Genomic DNA, 20,026 nt, shown 5'->3' with positions numbered 1-20,026 from the left:
CAGACTGTGTGTACATCTCTGAGACAATTACCATAAAAATCCATACATGCACCTTCCGTCATAGTCTCTACACACATGTAAGAGGTAGACAACTCATTGCCCCCATTTTTTAGACAAGGAAACCAAGGCATAGAGAAAGCACCAGGCTTGCCCCAGTCACAAGAAGAGGGAGGTAGAGGAAGCCCAGCTGGATGACTCTGATAACTCTCAGAGACTGGAGGACTGTCCGCTTCCTAGAGGTACTAGAAGTTTCTCAGCCATCATTTCCTGCACTTGTGAGCAGAGGGACAGGGAAGTGGGCAAGGGGAGAGGATGCATACTCAAAGGTGTGAGTGGGCACGGCAGGAGAAAGGGGGCGAGGAAGACGGGTGTGAGAGGCTGGTCATGTGGAACTGATGACTTCCGGATCCAGGGCATGTATTTGCAGACATCAGTGTAGACGGCCGGGTGCGGGGTAGCACCACAGGGGTAAATGCCCCACGAGAGGATGCCATGCAGGGTGTTGTCACACACCAGTGGGCCACCAGAGTCACTCTGAAAACGGGAGGAAGGAGACATCATGAGGTAAGAGCTGCCACTGTTGGGGAGCTATTGCTGGGTTAGGACACAGAAGATGCTGCCATGGGCTGGAATGATATCACAAGGGTGGTAAGGGACTTGGGGGTGACAGCAGAGATGTGATGAGTTTGCAATTGGAATTGTGACTCATCAGAGGTGAGAAGAACCAGGATAGGGGTTGGCAGGGTGTAAAATGGATTGAGGGAGGAAGTGGGTGGAGAAACGGGCTACTAAGGAGTAGGGAGGACTGAGGACTGGGGAGGGAAGTGGTGGAAGGCAGTCAGCTCCTGCACTGCCTATTCTGCCCTCCAGCCAGGACACAGAAATGCTTCCTGACCTGTCCTTACCTGGCAAGAGTCCTGGCTTCTGTCTAGCCCCGCACAAATCATGTTGTTGGTGATTACGCCCGGGTAGAAGACCTCACACTGCTTCCGGCTAAGGAGAGTTACCCTGGAGCAGGTTAGGCTTCTGTTGTACTTCACTAAGAAGAAACGGCCAGTCATACAGGGCCCCGTCAGTCCTTTCCTCCAGACCCGGGAATCCAGTCCCAAGCCTTCCTCCCGCACACCTAGGGGACCTAAACTCACTCCTCCACTCTTAGATCCAGGAGTTCAGACTTCTAGGGTCCTCCCTAAGCCTCTTTCCTGAGAATCAGGGTGCCAGCCTCTCTAGAAACCCAGAAATCAATCCAGCCCTCCTCCCTAAGGTAGACTCCTCCCTCCCAGTTCTTGCCTCTGCGGGAGGCTGTGGTCCCCCAGCCTGCGACCTGGCACTCCTGCCCTGGCTGGGAGCACTGGAAGGGCAGTTGCACGGGATGCACGTTGGGCGTTATCACGACAGGACTCCTCAGCTTCAGCAGCATGAGGTCATGCTCATCTGAGCGGTGTGGCAGGACCGGGCCTGAGCAAGGCTGGTACTTGGGGTGGAAAACGGGAGAATTTGTGGACCGAAGCTGTTCCTTCTGGAAAAGCAGCAGGTGATCATCCCCAATTCGAGCCCTCAGTGGCCTGGGAGAGAAATAGTCAGACAGACATAAAACCTTTATGGAGACGGAGCCCAGTCCTTGTTGGGTCAGAGGGTCGGGAGTGAAGTGGAGCTCCTGAGATCAGAGAGTTCTGGGAGAGGAACTGGGGCTACTCCCCTGGTACTGAGGCAGAAAGCTGGGGTCTGAACCCCTGGGTCTGATGAAAGAGACTGGAGCCCAGACTCCTGGGTCTGAGGGAAGAGGGCTGGGGACTGAACCCCTGAGTCTGAGCAAGGGAGTAGGAGTTTGAGGGTTGAAAGAAAGCTGATGTCTCAACTCGTTGGGTATGCCAGTCTTTCTTTTCTCCGTGTCACCTGCCATTTCTCCCTGCATGACAGGCACATGAAGGGACGACAGTGGGTTTTTTTTTGGGGGGGGGGCGAGAGAGATTGTTTTTGTTTTGTCTTAAATACTGACTACAACAGTCCCTGACTTCTGCGGCGTACAGGTGCTATGGGCCTACAGCATCCTCTGGCGGTGCAACTACAATCCTGCCTCTTTTGTTGGATGGCTGCCACCCCTAATCTGAGGGAGCTGGGCGAGTGCCTGAGCCCCATCCTTCCCGCCCTCCGTGGCGGCCCCTCGGTGGCTGCCCCTGGAGCGTCCCTTACTTCTTTCTCCAGCAGTGTGCGGCCGTGAGCACCCAGTTCCGGTCGACGAGGACACCCGCGCATTGGAACTGGAGGTTGTGGAAGAGGGAGACCTGCCAGGGTTGTGAGCCACGCGTGCACGGGACGCTAGCCGTCTCAAGGTCCACCTGCGTGGCATTTCCCGGAAGCAATAGCGCCTGCGCGGCTGGGTAGAGAAGCGGGGGATCAGGGCTCGCCTGCTTGGGGTTGGGTACCGGGTCAGTGCCGAGTTTTACCAGATTGGTCTGCAGGGGGCGCAGCTGGATCGTGAACAGTGGGAGAATTACGGAATCCTGCAAACCGGTTGCAGAGAAGCGTGAAAGGGCAGGAGGGGTTATAATGGAATGGGGCGACAACACCTCAGGGCTGAGGATGGAGGGAGAAAGTCGGGGGAAGACGGTGTAGGAAAGGCTGGGCTCTAGCCTAGGGGCCAGAGACCAGATGCAGACCTAAGCGGGTGGGTGGGGGCGCAGAGAGGGGCAAGAACGGGACTCAGTTGGGTAGTAAGGGGTAAGGACAGAATACAGTGAGGCGGTAAAGGGAAGAGACAGCGCAGTGAGGAGCAGAGACAGAGTTCAGTCCAGCAGTGAGGAGCTGGAGACAGGACACACAGTAGGGGCAGTGGGGAGCAGGAGACAGGACACACAGTAGGGGCAGTGGGGAGCAGGAGACAGGACACACAGTAGGGGCAGTGAGGAGCAGGAGACAGGACACACAGTAGGGGCAGTGAGGAGCAGGAGACAGGGACACAGTGGAACAGTAAAGGGACTGGGCGATAAGGGACTGGGTGAAGCACTAGACAGGTGGGGAAGGATCTGCAGGAGGGAAGGGAAGGGGCAGAAGGAGGGCTCCGCTCTGCACAGCAGCAGACTAGACATACTGTAGGACCTCTGTTAGGAAAAGGCAGGGACGGAATGGGTCTGCAAGGGGTGAGAAGGCATGCAAAGCAGGATAGGAGAAGCTGCTGGAGCCAAGGGTCTGGGTTCTGTTCCAGGGAGGCACAGCCTCAGGGGACAGAGCCCACCCAAGAGTGGATCTTGCTTGGACTGGCTATGTGGGTGCTGGGGGGGGGGGGTCTAGGAGGGAGGGCTGAGTATCGTTGCAGCGGCCACACTCCCTCCGCCTCCGGTCCTGGCCCTTCCCTCCCGTCGCCCCCGGCCCCAGGCTCACCCCAGAATTGCACCATCAGTAGCGGCAGCAGCAACTTCACTAGGGCCAAAGCACCAGAGGAGGTGGAGAAGTAGAGGAGTGGGGCACTCATGGCTGACACCTGGCTTGCCGATGCGGGAATGGAGGGCTAAAACAGATGTTCCCCATCAAGACCCCTGCCTCAGCGCCCCTGGGATACCTCAGCAGGGCCTCTCCAGGGACCCTCAGGACTTCAGTCCTTGCTCCTCCAGAGGGGGGGGCGATTTGTGCACCCAGTCTTTCTTGGCCACCAGCCACGCTGATCCCCAGGTCCACACTCCTTCGTGTGTGTGTGTGTGGGGGGGGGGGTCCTGCTCAAAGCCCGTGGGAGCCTCTTCCTAACCTCAGAGCCTAGGGACTTCCCCATGTTACAGGGATATCGAAGCTACAAAAGGGTTGCTGCCCGTTGCCCAGGGTCCCCACCCATCCTCTCGCCATCCACCCCAACCAGGGTGGGGTACATCCCGCTTCACCTGGAAGTCGCCAGTGAGAAGGAGGGAGGAGACTCAGAAGTGTCTCTTGCCCTGCAGTGTGGGCTGCAAACAGAGCTCTGACCAGGGACCCCTGGCCAGACCTTCCCTTTTAACCCCCAAGATCCCGGAAGCTTTCCCCACCCTCCCCTCAGGGATTCACTCCCTCTCTTTCCCTCTCCCTAATTATAACGTGGGTGGGGCTGGCACTCAACCAGGGCCCCAGATTCCTGCTCCGGGAGGGGCCCTGGAATACAGGCTTCTGCTGGTGACAGGAACACCTTTTGGAGCTGGCTTCCTTGGGGGTTCCCCATGCCCTGTTCTGAGAAGTGTTCCCAGGTGTGGTGGGAGGAGGGGAGGTCAAGTCTTCTGGGAGCCCGGGGTGATAGAATGGTGAGTGAGGGCGCAGGGAGGGGGAGAGGAGGGGTGGCTCAGGGGGTGGAAGGAAAAAGTGGGAAGGACACAGACAAACTCCCAAGCTCTAAACCAAGAAACAGTAGGCTCCTTGTGTCTCAGCGTGTGCTTAGGGGGGTGGGGTGGGAGTCTATAGCTTTGAGCTAAACCTGTGTGAGCATCTTGCATCCTTCCTGCGTGTCTCTAGCTGACACGCAAGCTGGTGAATCACAGGAGGCCCAGGCTGCAAGGGGCAGGCCACATCACTTCAGCTAACACCCTCATTTTGGGTGAGGAATGGGAGGCTCAGAGAGGGTTGTGACTCATAAGAGGTCACACAGCAAGCAAGTCCGCCTAACAACCAGAAGATTCTATCTAGTTCCAGCTCTGAGTTCTTCCTTGTGCCAGCAATCTCTCTCCAAGAGCTGAACAGAACATCTGTGTTGTCTGGGGAATCTTTTGCCTGGCTCAGCTCTGTCCAGAGCGTTTGCTACAGTGGCTATGTTGTAGCAGCCACCAGCCACCTGCAGCTACAGAGCCTTCGAAACATGTTAAAGGTGCTAGGAATTTCCGTTCTGCTTTCCTGTCCTTTGACTGCAGATACCAATCAAATCTGACCTCAGTGAACTGAATCCCGACATTTTGAAAATGATGGCAGCCTTCTTTCTACCTCTTCCTCCACGCATGCAGACGCGCTCACTGTTATTATACACTTGCGCATGTGCAGTTTTCCGTGGAGGACGAGAAACTGAAAGCCGTGAGGGAGCTGAACTGAGTTCTTTCTGCCTGGCCTGCAAGATGGCTTGGCAGGCAAGGGCGCTTGCTGCCAACCCGGTTGGACCCTACATGGTGAAGGAGACAACTGGCTCTTACAAGTTGCACACTTCTGCATGTGTGCCATGGCATGAGCACCCCCTCCATGAATGAGTAAATGTAAAAATAAAAATTAAAGTAACATAAAAAGAAAATGAACTAAGCGGTAACGTGGCATCATCTTGATAGTTAAGACTGTCATGGGGCTTTTAAATTCTCCAGTCTTTCACTTCTCTGGCTGTGACAAATGACTTCGTCTATCTGTACCTACTTTCTTGTCAACAGAAAATAGGACCATTCTCCTAGGGGGGTATGAGCATTTAGTTGGTTAGTAACATTTACAGGCTCTGGAGGGCTGAAGAGACGGCTCGGCAGTTCAGAGGACTTACTGCTCTTGCCGAGGCCCCGGGTTTGGTTCCCAGCACCCATATGGTGGCCAGGGGACCAGATGCCCTCTTCTGGACTTCTCAGGCATCAAGCAGGCATGTGGAGCATATAGAGACAAGCAGGCAAAGACTCAACACACATAAATCATTGAAAAGCCGTCTGGGTCAGGATTTGAATGCAGATGACATTGAATTAGAACCATTTTATCACTTAACAAATATTTATTGAAACCCTGGGATAAGCCAGGACTTTAGGACTGGGGACAAAACAACAACAACAACAACAAAACAACCAAACCAAGCCAGTGATGATCATATCTAAAGTCACAACTTAGGTCAAGCCAGAATTTGTTCCAAGCCCCAAGTTGATCATCAGGCGCAGAGCATTTCCTATACTATATCCACAGTGGGTTGAAGAGAGTACACGCGAGGGTCCTAGCTGAGGGCTTCTTAGGGAGGAATGAGCAGAAGTCAAAACATTAAGAAGAGCTTGGAGGGGTTGCGTGGTGACAAGCAGGTCCCCTTTAGTTGTTTCTCATAATCTCGTGGATCCAGTCAATATATTTGCAGACTTTTGTGTAGACACCAGGCTTTCTGGTGACCGCACACGGGTCCTGACCCCAGGAGATGATGCCTTGAAGAGAGCCATTACAGACCAGAGGGCCTCCAGAGTCACCCTGACACGAGAGGAGGCACAATGAGTAAAAGTCGGGGGGGAGGGGCTTCTGATGGGAGTGAGGACAGTGGTGGAGGTGGGAAGCAGGCAAAGGAAGAATTCGACAATGGTGGGACTGGCGAAAGGTTGGGAGATGAAACTGGGATTCTGGGTGAGAAATATATATAAATATATTTATAATTTATATATAAATATATATACATATTCACATATTTATATGTGCATGTACACACACACATACATACATAAATACATACATACATACAGATATATGTTGGTTTAGGGGCCAGAGAAATTTGATGGGAGGCTGGAGTTTAATGAGGGTAAGCATGGGCAGACAGCAATTGTGTTGACATCAGAAATGGCAGCTGGGATTGGGGATGATTGGGGTTAGGGTATGCCAGTAAAGATGTGAGTGAGGTTGGGTATGGGTATGTGGCTGGAGACCCAGCCCCTGCTCGCTTACCTGGCAGGAGTCCTTGCCCTCCTTCCGAACACTGGCACACAGCATGGTCTCTGTGATGTTGCCCGGGTAGGCACTCTCACACTCCTTGTGTTGGATGATGGAGACGTTAGCACATCGCAAGGAATGAGGCAGGCGCACTGAGGGGACAGCAGTGGAGGGTGAGCAGTGAGCACCTGATTCTCCAGCCCCACCACAGCAGCCAACACCCATCTCTATGCTTGTGACTATAGCAACAGCCATGTTATGAATCAGTTCTTCATACTGCTTGCTCTCCATGCATTATCTCTGACCCCACTGACCCCACTCTTGAGGCCCCAAAGTGAGTCTCCCAGAATTTCCCTTTCCCTCTCTTGATAGCCTTTGAGTGACTCTGGTCTTTATCTCTGAAGACTCATCTGGTCTCCATTCCCCACATCCCATCTTCCACCCCATCATGTTTTCCCCAGGGAGCCCCTACACTGGGGGCTGGACGTGGTGCCCCATCCAGAAATGAGGCAGCTGGTGCCCGCAGTGACGCAGTGTGAGGACAGGGTGAGTGGCCGCACAGCTCGGGTGATGACAGCAGGAGAGGACATCTTCACCAGCATGATGTCATTCCGGTGGTCTTTATTGGGGAGGCTGTTGTTGAAGCCGGGGTGAGGGAAGGACTCAGTGGCTGTTCGCTTCTGCTCAAAGCCATCTGTCTTCTCCAGATTGTGCTCTCCAAGGAGGACCACGTAATGGCTGAGGTGGGAGAGGCGTGGTCAGAGGTGGGAAGGTAGGAGGACAGGGCAGGGGTGGGGAGGGAGAGATGAACACTCAGCCCCATCTCACCCCCAGCATCACTCACCCCTCCATTCTTATCCTGACCAGACTAACATCACCCACACTAAGGACACCTTATCCCTCTGTCATCAACCCAACTAGATTTTCACGGGACAACCTAACCCCACTCCATCCCCACCCCTCCATCTCCAGTCCCACAGATCACACACACACACACACACACACACACACACACACACACACACACGCAGTCTTGATCACACTCTCAGCATCCACGCTAATGCCACACCATCCCCAATCCCCTCACCAGCTACTGCCACCCCCATGTACTCTCTAACCCAGCCCCTCTCCATCCATCTCTCCATCTCCAGCCCCCTCCCAGCCCCGCCCCAGCCCCCGCACCCACGGCTTGCGGCAGTGGGCTGCTGTCAGGAGCCATTTGGGGGCGATGAGGGTTGCCCCACAGAGAAGTCGTGTCTTCTGAAAGAGGGCCACCTGCCATGGCTGGGAATGAGGGTTGCACTCGTAACCCTTGATGATCCTCGTCTCTCCCCCTACATGCCCTGAAGGGGGCAAAAGATGAGGTGTAAGCATAAAAGGAGTTAGGCTGGTAGAGGAACCCCCAGAAATGAGGGTGGGGAAGAGCAAAAGTCTTAGCTGACATACATGTGCAGGCATAAGACTGTGCTTCTAGGTCGTTAGAGCTAGAGCTTTTGAAGTGACCCAGCTCCCCTCCTCCTCTTCTGAGATTCACTTCATCAGGTCTGGTATAGCTCAGACCAGCTTACAGTGACCCCCCCCCCCACCTGGATTGTAGGGGAGAAGACTTAGAGTAGGAGAGGGGGGCCCCACATGTCCCCCTAAGCTCCACCGTACCTGTCATCAGAGCAAGTGCGATGAATCGCAGAATCGTCATGGCCCGAAGCAGAGCAGGATGGGCTCCAGGCTCCCCTGGGGACAAGGAGGAAGGCCTAATCACTTTAACAGGAGATGGGGAGGCTGGCTTGTGGTTTCTCCTCTCTCCCTCACCTGCTGTGGCTCTGCTTCTCTGACCAGCTGCCTTCTCCCAAGGGAACCTCCTGATTCTCACACCACCCCCCAAGCTGTAAGAAGAATCTTAAACTTCTGGAGAGCCCTTGGCTGGCAGCTTCCTGGGTGTCGAGGAGAATAGCAAAGTGGCTGGGAGGGGCTCTGCTGGGCAGGGTTCTGGGCTCACTTGCTTTAGGTTGCCAGTGGAGGAGGAAGCCCCCTGGGGAAATCTCAGAGAATATTTTTCTTCTCACTCACCTGGGAACCTGGCTTGCTCCACACCTCTGAGTGAGGGGAGGACAAAAGGAAAAGGGTCAGCCACTGGGTAAGGACCTCATTTTGGTCATCCCAACAGCAGTGCTAGGGGCCTGTGGGGTCTCTCTGCTACTGGTGAAGTCCCTCTCTTCACCTTGCTGAACCCCTGTGAAGGACAGCTGGACAGGGCTGGGTGGAGTTGGCTAAGTGACAGCCAGTGCCTATAGCTGCCCTGGCTGGTGGGGGTGGGAGAGAAGGGCAGGACTCCGCCACCTAAATTGGGGACAGAGGTCATGGAGTTTGGGGGCAGCAGTTTGATGGTGAGAGATACAGAGAGATGCAGAGAGTGGTCTCAAGTCCTTCCCCATCCTCCAAGGATAGATGAGAGGTGGAAATGCATGCTGGGACAGAAGAGGCCTAGCTTCTAGGATGGCAGTCTCTTGGAATGGGTTGGGCAGGGGGTGGGGGGAACTGTCCCTTCCCTCCTGACTCACTCATGGGCTCTGGGGATAGGGCTCTAAAGAGGCCAGAGGTGGCAGCTGCAGCAGGTTAGGTCTGAGCACCAGCAGACAGGCAGATAGGCAGGCAGGTAGGGGGTTGGCCCGAGGCAGGCCCAGGATGACTGGGCTCCTAGCCCTGCTTTATCTCCCTGGGGAAGGTGTGTGTGTGGGGTCCTCCCAAGGCAGCCTTGGGGTCTGGGAGACAGGATATGACCTCTCCACGCCCATCTTTCCCCAGTGGCCACGTCTCCTTTCCAGCAATTCCCAAGTCTCAGGTCCTCCCTGCCCCCTCTCCTATCCTATAAAACTGTGTATGATTTTGGTCTCTCTGCCACTAGGTTTCTGCCCCTGCATGTCTTTGGATCCTTGTCTCCTCTTGTCTCAGCTCTTCGTCCTGTCCCATCCCTTTGTAGATCTCCGTCTGCCTGTCTCTGTCTCCTCTCTGAGGCCTCCATTTCTGCCTCTCCTCCTGCGGGCCTCTCCTTTCTCACAGCCTGGGCCCAGTGGGGTCCTTGGCCTCCCTTGGGCCCTCCCTTGTCCTTTCCAAAGAGAGAAGGGGGGAATCTGGGGCATCACAGAGTTGGGGCTGCTTGCCAGGTAAAGGGGCAGGACAGAATGGTGGGGGAGGCAGGTCAGGGCCTGTGACAGCCATGGCTCAAGAAGGGAGGAAGAAACCTCAGCAGGTGTGCCAGGGGCCCCGGGCTCCTGTGTGGGCCTCCGATCCCTACTGACCCTTCCCTCCTCTCCCCAGCCTCCACTGCCCAGGTCTCCAGCACTTACTGGGCACTGTAGAAAATCTCCAGTCACTCTTCAGCCTCCTGGGCCTCCTCATCGGATAGCCCCAGGTTTGAAGCCTCGCTTCTCACAGCTTATGTTTTCATTCAGATCTTTCTTTCCTGAGCCTTCCTCTCCTCTCTCCCCTAACCAGATGTGGGGCAAGGCGGAGTAGGCCTAGGCTCTGCCGGCAGCCAACCGTGGCCTCAAACCCTACGGGCTCTGCCTCTTCCTACCCAGGTGACGTTGACGGGAGGCCCCACCCAGGGAAGTTCAGCTCCCTAATCTGTGGCATGGGGGTGCCGGCCCTGCCTTGGGGTGGAGTGGGGGATCAAATGCCAAGAGGATGCTGGGAAAGGCCACCCCTGTGCTTTTCGATCAGCGCACCAGCTCCCCTCTTTGGCATTTTTGAGCAAGGCCTTCCTTTCTGTCTTCTGAAGAGAATGTGGAGACAGCACCTATGGGCGGGCACAGCCTTGTGCTGCTTGAGCTGGGTTGTCTTGTCCCCAGAGCCAGCTTGGACCATCTCTGACATAGTGAAGCAGACTGGCATTCCGTTCCAGATGTGGTGCAGTCAGGGTTAACACGCCACCCTCACTCTGGTCATTTATATCCAGTTCATTAGAAAGCTAGAAGTGGGGGCTAGAGCAATGGTTCAGTGGTTAAGAGCACTGACTACGCTTCCTAAAGGATCTTGGTTCGATTCTCAGCAACCACACAGTGACTCACAGCTGTGTGTAACTTCAGTTCCAGGGGATCCAATGTCTTCTTCTGGCTTCAGTGAGCACCAGGCATACATGCAGACATACATGCAGAAAAATACCCATAACCATAAGATAAAGATGATATTAATTTAAAAATTAAGACAAAAAGCTTTGATTTTTGAAACAGATTCTCACTGTGTAGCTCTGTCTGGCCTAGAGCTCACTCTGTAGACCATGCTGGCCTCAAACTCAGAAAGCTGCCTGCCAAAGCCGGGGACTAAAGACTCCACCACCAGGCCTGGCCTGTTTGCTTTTGAGACAGGGTCTCATGAAACCCAGAATGGCCTCAAACTTACTGTGTATTCCAGGATGACCTTGAACTTATCTTCTTCATCTTTTTCTCCTGAGAGTCAAGAGCACAGACCTATGCTACCAAGCCCAGCAAAAACTACCACTCTTCCCCGTTTCCTCCAGGCTTAAACGGTACATTAAACAGACAGGTGCAGCCCCTTCCCTCAATTGCATAATGTTTATTTCAGAGTTCCACAGCCTTTTCTTCACCATCGGGCTCTCAGAAGGCTCTCTACACCAACAAAGGTGGGCCTTGGAGTGGTGAAGGAGGAGACACAGGTGTCAGAGGGTCAGGAGGCCCCTGGGCAGAACCACGCGGTTCTGTTAATTGTTCTTGATGACCGTTCTGATCCAGCTGACGTATTTGCAGACCTTGGTATAGACCCCTGGAATGCCTTTTTGTCCGCAAGGCCCAACAGATCCCCAGGAAACCAGACCTTGAAGAACCCCTCTACACACCAGGGGTCCTCCAGAGTCACCCTAGAAGATAGAAGCGAGACAGCTACATCAAGAAGAGGTTCCAAGCCATGTCCTGGGAGAAGGGAGCACGCATAGTTCACAGGAAGAACACTGTAACAGCTAGCCAATAGGAAGGAAGAAGCCACCTCACTGGGGCCAATAAGGGAAGAGAATGCTATCTTCCAGGCCCAACCCCAGAAAAGGAGGGCTAGAGTTTGAGATTAGAGTGCCCTGACAGGGTGGTTGGTCTCTGGGCACCATGATAGAGTGGCCTCCTCTGAGGTGCCCAAGACTAAGGATGCCGTGTCACGTCACACATTGACACAGCTGGTTTTGTGACCTTCTTTTCCCAACCCTCCTCTCTTTAAAGATGGGGTAACCCCAGCTGCTTGATGGTATGGAGAAAGCCTTGGGGTGCCAGCAAAGGGGCCATGACAGACCCCATCCTGGCTACTGCTCTGCCCTCCACAGCCTGACTGTTTTACTCTCCTTCTTTACAGCCTCCTGCTCCTCCATTCTGGGCTCCTCCCTCCTATGCCCTGTCTCTTCCTCTTTTAGGCTGTCTCCTCTCCTTTCTAGTCCCTTCCACAGCCCTTGTCTGGGACTTTGCCTACTTTCCCTCACTTCTGTAGGGTGAAGTCAGAATCCAGCTGCGGCTCAAGGCAGCAAGCCTCCTCTTCCCCTCTCACAGACACCAACAGGCGTTCTACAAAGATACTGTCTTCTAGGCCCTGGCCAGCAGAGTTCCAGGTACCAGGATCCCTTTCCTGGGAAGTGAGTTTAAGTCCAAGTGAGTATTGGTGGCCATACATGCTTCTGTTGCCCTGCCCTCCCCTGCCTCCTGCCTGGGTACCAGAGAGCCTGGCTGCAGGGGCTTACTGTGAAACCTTCCCCACTCTCAACGAAGATAAAAAAGAACACCCTCTTCTTTTGCCATGTGGACTCTGGTTCCTCCTCAGAGTCCCATCATGCTCTCTGTCTCCGGTGCTCAGAGCCCCTGCCATGCTGTTGTCTCTCTCTGTCTGTTATGGCATTAAGAACTCTACTAAAACTCCCTGCTCCGCCTCCAGTCTGCCTCAGTGTCCCTCTTGAGCTCCCCCCACCGTTCATCTTCCTTTCTTCCTCCATCACCTACTTTCTGTCCCCAGTGGTCATCATCACCCTGAGTTGATTCACCTGACAGGCGTCCTTCCCGGCTTCACCACCCGCACACACCATATTCTCTGTCACTCTTCCAGGGAACACGGCTTGGCATGTGGCATTGGAGACAATGGAGAGGTCAAGGCATTGGAGCCGGTCTGGGAATGGGTCTGGGGATAAAGATGGGTGATGTAGACCCTCTGAGATCCCTACCTTGAGGTTGCATTCTTCCCAAGGACATTTGATCCAAACTACCCCTCCACTCAGCCTCACTGCCATCCGAAACATTCTCAGTTTCATGAAAGATCACTATGGTGACCCTGTCCCCAGGCCAGAGGCCTGGTCCTTTGACCTCATTATTTCTTGATCTCACTTCATATCTTCCACCTCCTGAACACATTAACCTCTGACCCCAGTTCCACAGCTTCCAAATTTTTGTTTACTTCATCTCAAAAAAAAAAAAAAGTCTTCTGATTTCAGGACATTTGGCCCCATATTCTAGACCACAGACCCTGGCTCAGACCCAATGACTTCTAAATGTGACACGAGAAAGATTCTGATCAGACTGTGATCCAGCGACCTCAGCTTCCCATCCCTGGTAGAGACAGAACCTAGGACATAGGGGTTCCACCACTGAGCCACATCTACAGACATTGTTATCTTAGTTTGAGACAGGCTCCTGTTCTGTAAGAGAGGCTGGCCTTGAACTTTCTCCCCTCTTACTGCAGCCTCCAGAGGACCTGGGATTAGAGGCCTAGCAGGTACCAGCTCTGTTATGACCTCTGATACCTGAGCCCATGGGTCAGATGCCCTGATAACCCCTGGCAATTACTCTGACCTCTGACCCCTGGCTTCTGACTCTACACTCACCCCCTAACCTCTCTGACTCCAAAGACTCCGGCTTTCCATGACCCTTGCCCCCGATGATTAACCCCATCCCCATGCTCTGAAGTGAACGACTTGACCTCTTACCCTCTATCCCTCACCCCCAACCTCAGGACCCTCTTACCCCATGGTTTGTTTGTGATACCCCATCCTGAAATACGACACATGGTCCCCATAGGTGCACAGGAGGTGGGCAGGGCCAGGGGCCGGACAGCATGGGTCAGGCGGACGGGTCTGCCCAGTCGCAGGAGTCGAAGATCATGCTCGTGGTTCCGATGGACACCCTGGTAGCTGGGGTGTGTCATGGAGAAGGTGATGAGCCTCAGCTGCTCTGTCCAGTCCAGTCTGGTGAGGCTGTGCTCCCCAAGGCGCACCAAGTACCTGAGGGTGCAGTTGGTCAATGGGTGGCAGATAGGCCACCCCTTACCTCTCTCTGTCTGTAGCTTTCTCTCGTCATAGGTTTCTGTACCCCATCACCTCTGCATGTTGGGTTAGTCTTCTACTCCCATGGTCTTTCTCTGCTGCTCTTTCACAGCAGGGGTCATGGGGTAGGGATGTCTTCTGCTATACCGGCTGCCATATTTGTCCCCATAGCCCATACCAGCAATGTTACCAGGGCTGTTGACTGAGCAATGGGTAAGGAGTACACTTGTCCTGCATGGAGCCTCTTGGTCCCTTGACACCTGGCTCCTCTTTCACAGCAAAGTCTAGACCTAGAAAGTGGATCATCTGGGATCTGGGGAGATGGCTCAGGGTGCTGGTTAGTGTTTTTGTCTACTTAGAGGTATGTACCACCAACAGGCAAAGCGAAGATATTCTAAAGAGACACTAGTGTCTGTCGGATTAGTGGAATAATGGACCCAAAGGAATGGGAATATCTCCTTAGGAATCTCATGCCGGGAAAAGGTGCCAACCAGAGTATGATTTGTCTCCCGATTTCACACTTGTCAGACACTTTATGGTTGAGGCCCGGACAGCGGTGGGTCAATGGCGGCCAGCACATCTTGGACGGCTTAGATACGCATATCGCTAGCCCTCTATCTGCACTTCAGCCTCACGTCAGGAGCCTGAGATGGATTGGAGGGGTCACTGACCTATTTGCCTCTTCCTGATGGGGCCACAGTGAATACATCTGTTTTCTATTATTAATTTATCTGTTTTAATTGGCTTCTCACGGAAGGGTGGCTGAACTTGGCTTCTTGGGGTACAGTTTGTGACTCAAGTTTAGTGATACCCTGAGTCTAACTGGGGTCAGGAGATGCCCAGGGCTGGTGATAAATGCTGTATGGGAAAGGAGGAGGAAATGGGAGAGGAACAGAGGCACCATCCCAGGTCCTCCACCCATGGCACACCTCATCCCACCTGGCAGCTCCAGCCCTACTTCAGGAAGTTCTGCACCTCTAACCCGAAGCTGACCTGTGACACTAGACACCATCAAGGGAGGCCTGCTCTCCCTCTGGCCCCCTGCTTTGCTCTTCCTGAGGGGGCTCCCCGGGGGGGCTTACTTGCCACTGCAGTGAGCAGCTGTAAGGACCCACTTGCGATCCACAAGGACGCCACCACAGCGCAGATATTTGCCATGGAACAGCCCCACCTGCCAAGGCTGTGAGTTCTTCACACACTCAGCACCATTAAAGATCTTCACGCTGTCAGCCTGACTGAGACCTGAGGTCAGGGGTAGGCCAGAGAAATGGGATTAGACATGAAGATTGTGGGTGGGAGGAGACGAGGAGACAGCCGCTGAGTGTGTGTGAGGCTGCATGTGTGTCACCTCAGCTCTCTGGAGGCAGAGGCAGGGGAGGGGGTCTGTCACAAGCTTCAGAAAAACAAAACAAACAAGAAGATGGGAGATGAAGAAGAGAGAGCTGGATGTTGCCGCAGACCCACCCATGCAGCAAGACACTTAAGCAGGCTTGGCTGCTTCCCCTATCCTCAGTACCAGGTTTGGGGTGGGGGATGCATAGGACTTTATCATGGGGGAAGGAAAGGCCACCACTCTTCCCCCGCCACTCCCCACCCCACTCTGGCTCAGAAAACTCACCCACAATACACAGGAACAAGAAGATGCTGAGCCTCATGGTGGGCTGCGTCCAAGGTCTGCCAGGAAAGGTGGGGTATCTGAACTCACCCCTGTCCGTGTTCCCACGTCTGCCCCCTCTTCTGCCCCCTTTCCCCCAGGCCACACCCTCGCTGCCTTCATCTGACCCCTTCTCACCTGTTTGCCAGCCTCTCTGTCTCCTCTGCTGTCTCCCTGTTCACCTGCCTGCCTGCCCTTCCATCTGCCGGTCAACTCTCCTAGTGTCCACCTGTCGCGCATGATGCCCCACCTGATACCTCAGCCTAGCTCATCCAATTTCCGTGTGGTGTGGGGTGGAAGAGGATGAGGAAGACAGGGCAGGGCATGGTTCTAATCCAGCAGAAACTCTCTTCAGGTAATGACACTTAATTGAGCTTCACTGCTCCATGAAGACCCAGCCCCAGCCCCCACCCCCACTCTTCAACCGGCCCAGGGGATGGGCCCAGGGGACAATGACTCAAGGTGTCTGTAGGACTGAATTCTAATCCACACTCCAGGGAAGAATGAGCCTTAAGGGTGGGGCCCTAGAACACCTTGAGCTGGGAAGGGCAGAGGAAAGAGGTTGGGGACAGAGGAGTGGCCTGAGGGCTCAGTGGGAACTGAAAGCAGAAAGAGAGAGAGAGAGAGAGAGAGAGAGAGAGAGAGAGAGAGAGAGAGAGAGAGAGAGAGAGAGAGAGAGAGAGAGAGAGAGAGGAAGAAGGAAGAGGACTAAAAAAGAGGAGGAGGAGGAGGAGGAGGAGGAGGAAGGAGGAAGAGGAGGAGGAGAAGGAGGAGGAAGAGGAGAAGAAGAAGAAGAAGAAGAAGAAGAAGAAGAAGAAGAAGAAGAAGAAGAAGAAGAAGAAGAAGAAGAAGAAGAAGAAGAAGAAGAAGAAGAAGAAGAAGAAGAAGAAGAAGAAGAGGAGGAGAGCAGGGGTCAGCAGAAACTGCCCAGCCTGGTGGTCAGGGATGTACAATGTGGGCTCCTGACCTGGGTTTTTCAGAAATTGAATTCTAACTGAATTCCCCTTTAATGTTGGTTTTTCTTGTTTAAATTATTTTATGCGTATGGGTTTTTAGCCTGCATGTATGTCTGTGTGCCTCCTGTGTGCCTGGTGCCAGTGGAGGCCAGAAGAGGATGGTGGATCCCCTGGAAATAACCGTGAGGTGCCATATGAGTGCTGGAAATTAAACCTGGGTCCTCTGAAAACAACTAAGGCTCTTAACCCCTGAGTCACCTTTCCAGTTCCCTGAATTTCTTTTTGATCTCATTGTTGTATTTATTTTGGTTTTGAGACAAGGTTTTGCTAGCCCTGGCTAGCTCTGGTAGTTGCTGCATAGTCCACACTGGCTTCAAATTCAGGCAACGCTCCTGCCTCAGCCTCCTGACTGCTGGGGTCACTGTTACCTTCTGTCCCCCTGGTTGCATCAATGAAAAAATTTTCTCACAGCAAAAATTCCTTTTTAATTTAAAACAGATTCCTTTTCCTTTTTACTTAAATGTATTCCTGTGTGTTTCAGAGTCCACAGAAATCAGAAGAGAGCATCAGATTGCTGGGAGCTTGCATGTAAGCAATAGGAGCCACTGGGAATCAAGCTGGGGTTTTCTGCAAGAACAGCAAGTGCTCTTAGTAGCTGAACAGTCTCTCCAACGCCAAGGAAAACCCTTTTTAAACAAAGATTAGCGTTGTTGGGGGCGTTCACCAGAGAAGACTGCTTGGACATGTGTTTAAGCCAATAGAAAGTCTTTATTATCTGGCCAGCGACTACATTGGATGTCCGGGAAACTGGTGTAGTCACGAACCTTTCTCAGGGTGAGCTTTTAAGCACAAAAACCATGTCCTGAGTCGACACACTTCAGTTAACAAGAACAGTTAGCCGGAAGCGGAACTAGAGAAGCCAAAAAGCAAGGTCAGTACGTTTGGAGACTTTCCCAGAACTATGGATTTTGATAGATTAGGCCTTTGTTTTAGGTTTTTCAGGTGTTGTTGCCTACATTCTGGGCTTCACAGCACTTCCATCATGGAGTCAGTGGTGTTAAATCTGGGACCTACTGAGGTCTGGAGGCCTGTTCCATTCCCTTCTGGTCTTCGTGGATGAGTCAAATCTTGGACTCATCTTGTCCTGAAGAGGTGTGGTTGGTCTTAGGGAGCACTACTTTTACTGAACTGTATCTAAACATAGAGTTTAAGATACAGGAACATACCCTTAATCCAATCAGAATGAATTAAAGGCACAGTCAGGGCTGATAGCCAGGAGAACCAAAAGAAAAGAGATTTGTATTAATTACAGGATCTCTCTCTCTCTCTCTCTCTCTCTCTCTCTCTCTCTCTCTCTCTCTCTCTCTCTCTCTCCTAATCATTGCAAGATTTTTTAATTACTCCTGATCAATTAGCATATAAACAAAAGCTTTTATTCCCCAAAGGCAGATAGTTTCCTTTATCTCATGAGAAGTCTGTCTTTTCAATTTTGTAGAATCATTCCTGCAAGGGAATCTAACTGCCGTTTTAACACCTCTAGGTCCTGATCAACCTGCCTACTTAGTTTGGAAAGCATCAGGAACTGCACATTTAGCCAAACCATTGGTGCATGCCCACCGAGTGGTTTCAGGTGCTTGGTAAAATTGCTGTTGTCCAGATGAGTTAACCCATAAGTCAGACTAGCAGGAACCAGAATAAGAGGATGTGTCTGTGCTAATGGTGTCGGATATAAAATAAGTCCATCCCCACATTCGTCCTCTATCACTAATTGGACTGCCCCCAGTCACAGTGAGTTTTGTCTGTCAATGGGCTGACAGTCTGGTTAGTTCCTGTCTGTATGTAGTATGGTGGCTGGGTATCTAAGCATAACCAGCACCTGGCCAAATTCTGCCTGGGAATGGTTAGCTCTATCCCTAGGGTCCCTTCCTGTGGCACAGAGTCTGATTCCCTAGGTTTCCCCAGTTTCTCAAAGCTAGACTATTTTTTAAGGAATTTCCAGATTTTAAGTGTATGCTATTTTAAGTTTAAGCTACTGGCTTACATTTTCCTACTGTGCATTTCTTGGGAGGGGGCTTTCATCCTTGTGTTTTAAAAAGCCTCTGTTATATGACCACAGTTTTTGCAATGGAAATTCTTTTGTTTTTGGCAACTAGGGTGCCCAGCTGCAGGACATGCATATGTAAACTCTGTATTCTTATCTCAAAAGATAAACTCCCACACCTTTCCCTTTTTTAAAAAATAGAACCAGACATTTAAAGTAGACATCAGTAAGTAAAGGTCAAGATGGAATATGGGTTACTGATCTGTAGCCACATTAGCTAATTCATTCCCTGTATCTGTCTTTCTCAGTTTCCAGTTCAGGCCTGAGGGCTGGGGGTTTGGATCATGACTCTGCATTCACACCAATAGTGTAAAACATAAGACTAAGGGGGAGGTAGAGGGTTAGGGAGTAGAAGGGCCCAGGGCCCAATGAAACCTTAATTTCATTGGGTCTACAGTTCAAAGACAATCTACTTGGCAGCAGTATCTGTGGCTTCCATTTTCTTGACCTAGGTGAGGTGGATCCATGGCATAATGCCAGCTACCTTCCTGCCACAGGAGTGGAGAGAATCACCTTGTGAAGTCCCTTCCAGATTAGCTTCAGTGCCCACTTGGTTACTTGCTTGACCCAGAACTCGAACAAGGGGAACCTGGTGGTGGACTCAGAGGTCAGCCGGCCTTTTGGACAGTCCAGTGAACAGTCTGCATGGAGAACTGGAGGGTCTATAATGACTGGGAAAGGAATGCTTAGAGAAGTCTGCCAGCTGCTGGTCTCTGAGCCTGGGGAGCGGTGGGGAGGTCTTCCAAACCATCGCATAGCCATATAAATCCCTCTTCCTATGGGGTGCAGTGGACCCAAAGCAAAGGAGGAGGTCTATCTATTCTTTTTGCTGGACTCCAAGGAGAGTTTCGTTGGAGTTTCTTTTAACGTCCTGTTTATTCTTTTTACTTGGCCAGAACTCTGGGGTCTATATGCACAATGAAGTTTTCAATCTCCATCTAAAGCTTTAGCTGTTAATTGAGAGGTTTTGCTTGTAAAAGCTGGGCCATTGTTGGATCTCATTGCTAGGAGAAGGCCAAATCAGGCAACCAGTTCCTGGAGGAGCTATTTAGCTACTATTTGAACAGTTCAGTCTGTTCAAATGCTTCTGCCCACCCTGAAAAGCAATCTATAAGAACTAGCAAGTACTTTTATCTTCTCCCAACAGGTTGGACATTGGTTAAGACAGTTTCCCAGAGTTAGACAGGGTCTTGGTCTCTCATTTGGATCCCTCCTTGGGTAAGGACTCTCTGTTTTGGATTCATTTGAGCACAAACCTGGCATCTATCCTGCACTAGGCTATCCAGTCTGGGTATAACATACCTTGGTCTGAGCAATTCAGAAAGTTGTATGGACCCCAGATGAGCAGCCTGGGGAAGGTCAGTTACCAGAGTCCTGCTAGATGTTTCTTGGAGAATGATCTTTCTCTCTGGGGTCCTCCATCAGTC

General features: G+C 52.4%; 2 protein-coding genes across 2 annotated transcripts; both read right to left on the bottom strand.

The window, feature by feature from the left end:
• Positions 1-5,985: 5,985 nt before the first annotated feature.
• On the bottom strand, positions 5,986-8,311 carry LOC119802870 (kallikrein-11). The gene is made up of 5 exons (XM_038314058.1): positions 8,245-8,311; positions 7,775-7,931; positions 7,061-7,326; positions 6,604-6,740; positions 5,986-6,138 (listed from the first exon to the last, which is right to left on the bottom strand). The coding sequence occupies exons 1-5, from the start codon at positions 8,282-8,284 to the stop codon at positions 5,986-5,988; spliced, it is 753 nt and encodes a 250-aa protein (XP_038169986.1). The 5' UTR covers positions 8,285-8,311.
• Positions 8,312-11,305: 2,994 nt separating this feature from the next.
• On the bottom strand, positions 11,306-15,543 carry LOC119802866 (kallikrein-12-like). The gene is made up of 6 exons (XM_038314053.1): positions 15,507-15,543; positions 14,971-15,130; positions 14,036-14,038; positions 13,590-13,846; positions 12,617-12,750; positions 11,306-11,461 (listed from the first exon to the last, which is right to left on the bottom strand). The coding sequence occupies exons 1-6, from the start codon at positions 15,541-15,543 to the stop codon at positions 11,306-11,308; spliced, it is 747 nt and encodes a 248-aa protein (XP_038169981.1).
• Positions 15,544-20,026: the final 4,483 nt, after the last annotated feature.

Source organism: Arvicola amphibius, chromosome 12 (assembly GCF_903992535.2).
Source record: "Arvicola amphibius chromosome 12, mArvAmp1.2, whole genome shotgun sequence".
NCBI lineage: Eukaryota > Metazoa > Chordata > Mammalia > Rodentia > Cricetidae > Arvicola > Arvicola amphibius.
The sequence above is the reverse complement of the archived record's forward strand: the minus strand, read 5'-3'. Positions and strand labels throughout refer to the sequence as shown.

Coding starts and splice junctions, on each gene's coding strand:
- LOC119802870 (XM_038314058.1), bottom strand. CDS start 8,284: ATGACGATTCTGCGATTCATCGCACTTGCTCTGATGACAG. Junction 7,932..8,244: donor CGCACTTGCTCTGATGACAG/GTACGGTGGAGC, acceptor TGCCCCCTTCAG/GGCATGTAGGGGGAGAGACG. Junction 6,139..6,603: donor AGGGCAAGGACTCCTGCCAG/GTAAGCGAGCAG, acceptor CTCTCGTGTCAG/GGTGACTCTGGAGGCCCTCT.
- LOC119802866 (XM_038314053.1), bottom strand. CDS start 15,543: ATGAGGCTCAGCATCTTCTTGTTCCTGTGTATTGTGG. Junction 15,131..15,506: donor CTTGTTCCTGTGTATTGTGG/GTGAGTTTTCTG, acceptor CCCTGACCTCAG/GTCTCAGTCAGGCTGACAGC. Junction 12,751..13,589: donor TATCACAAACAAACCATGGG/GTAAGAGGGTCC, acceptor CTTTATCCCCAG/ACCCATTCCCAGACCGGCTC.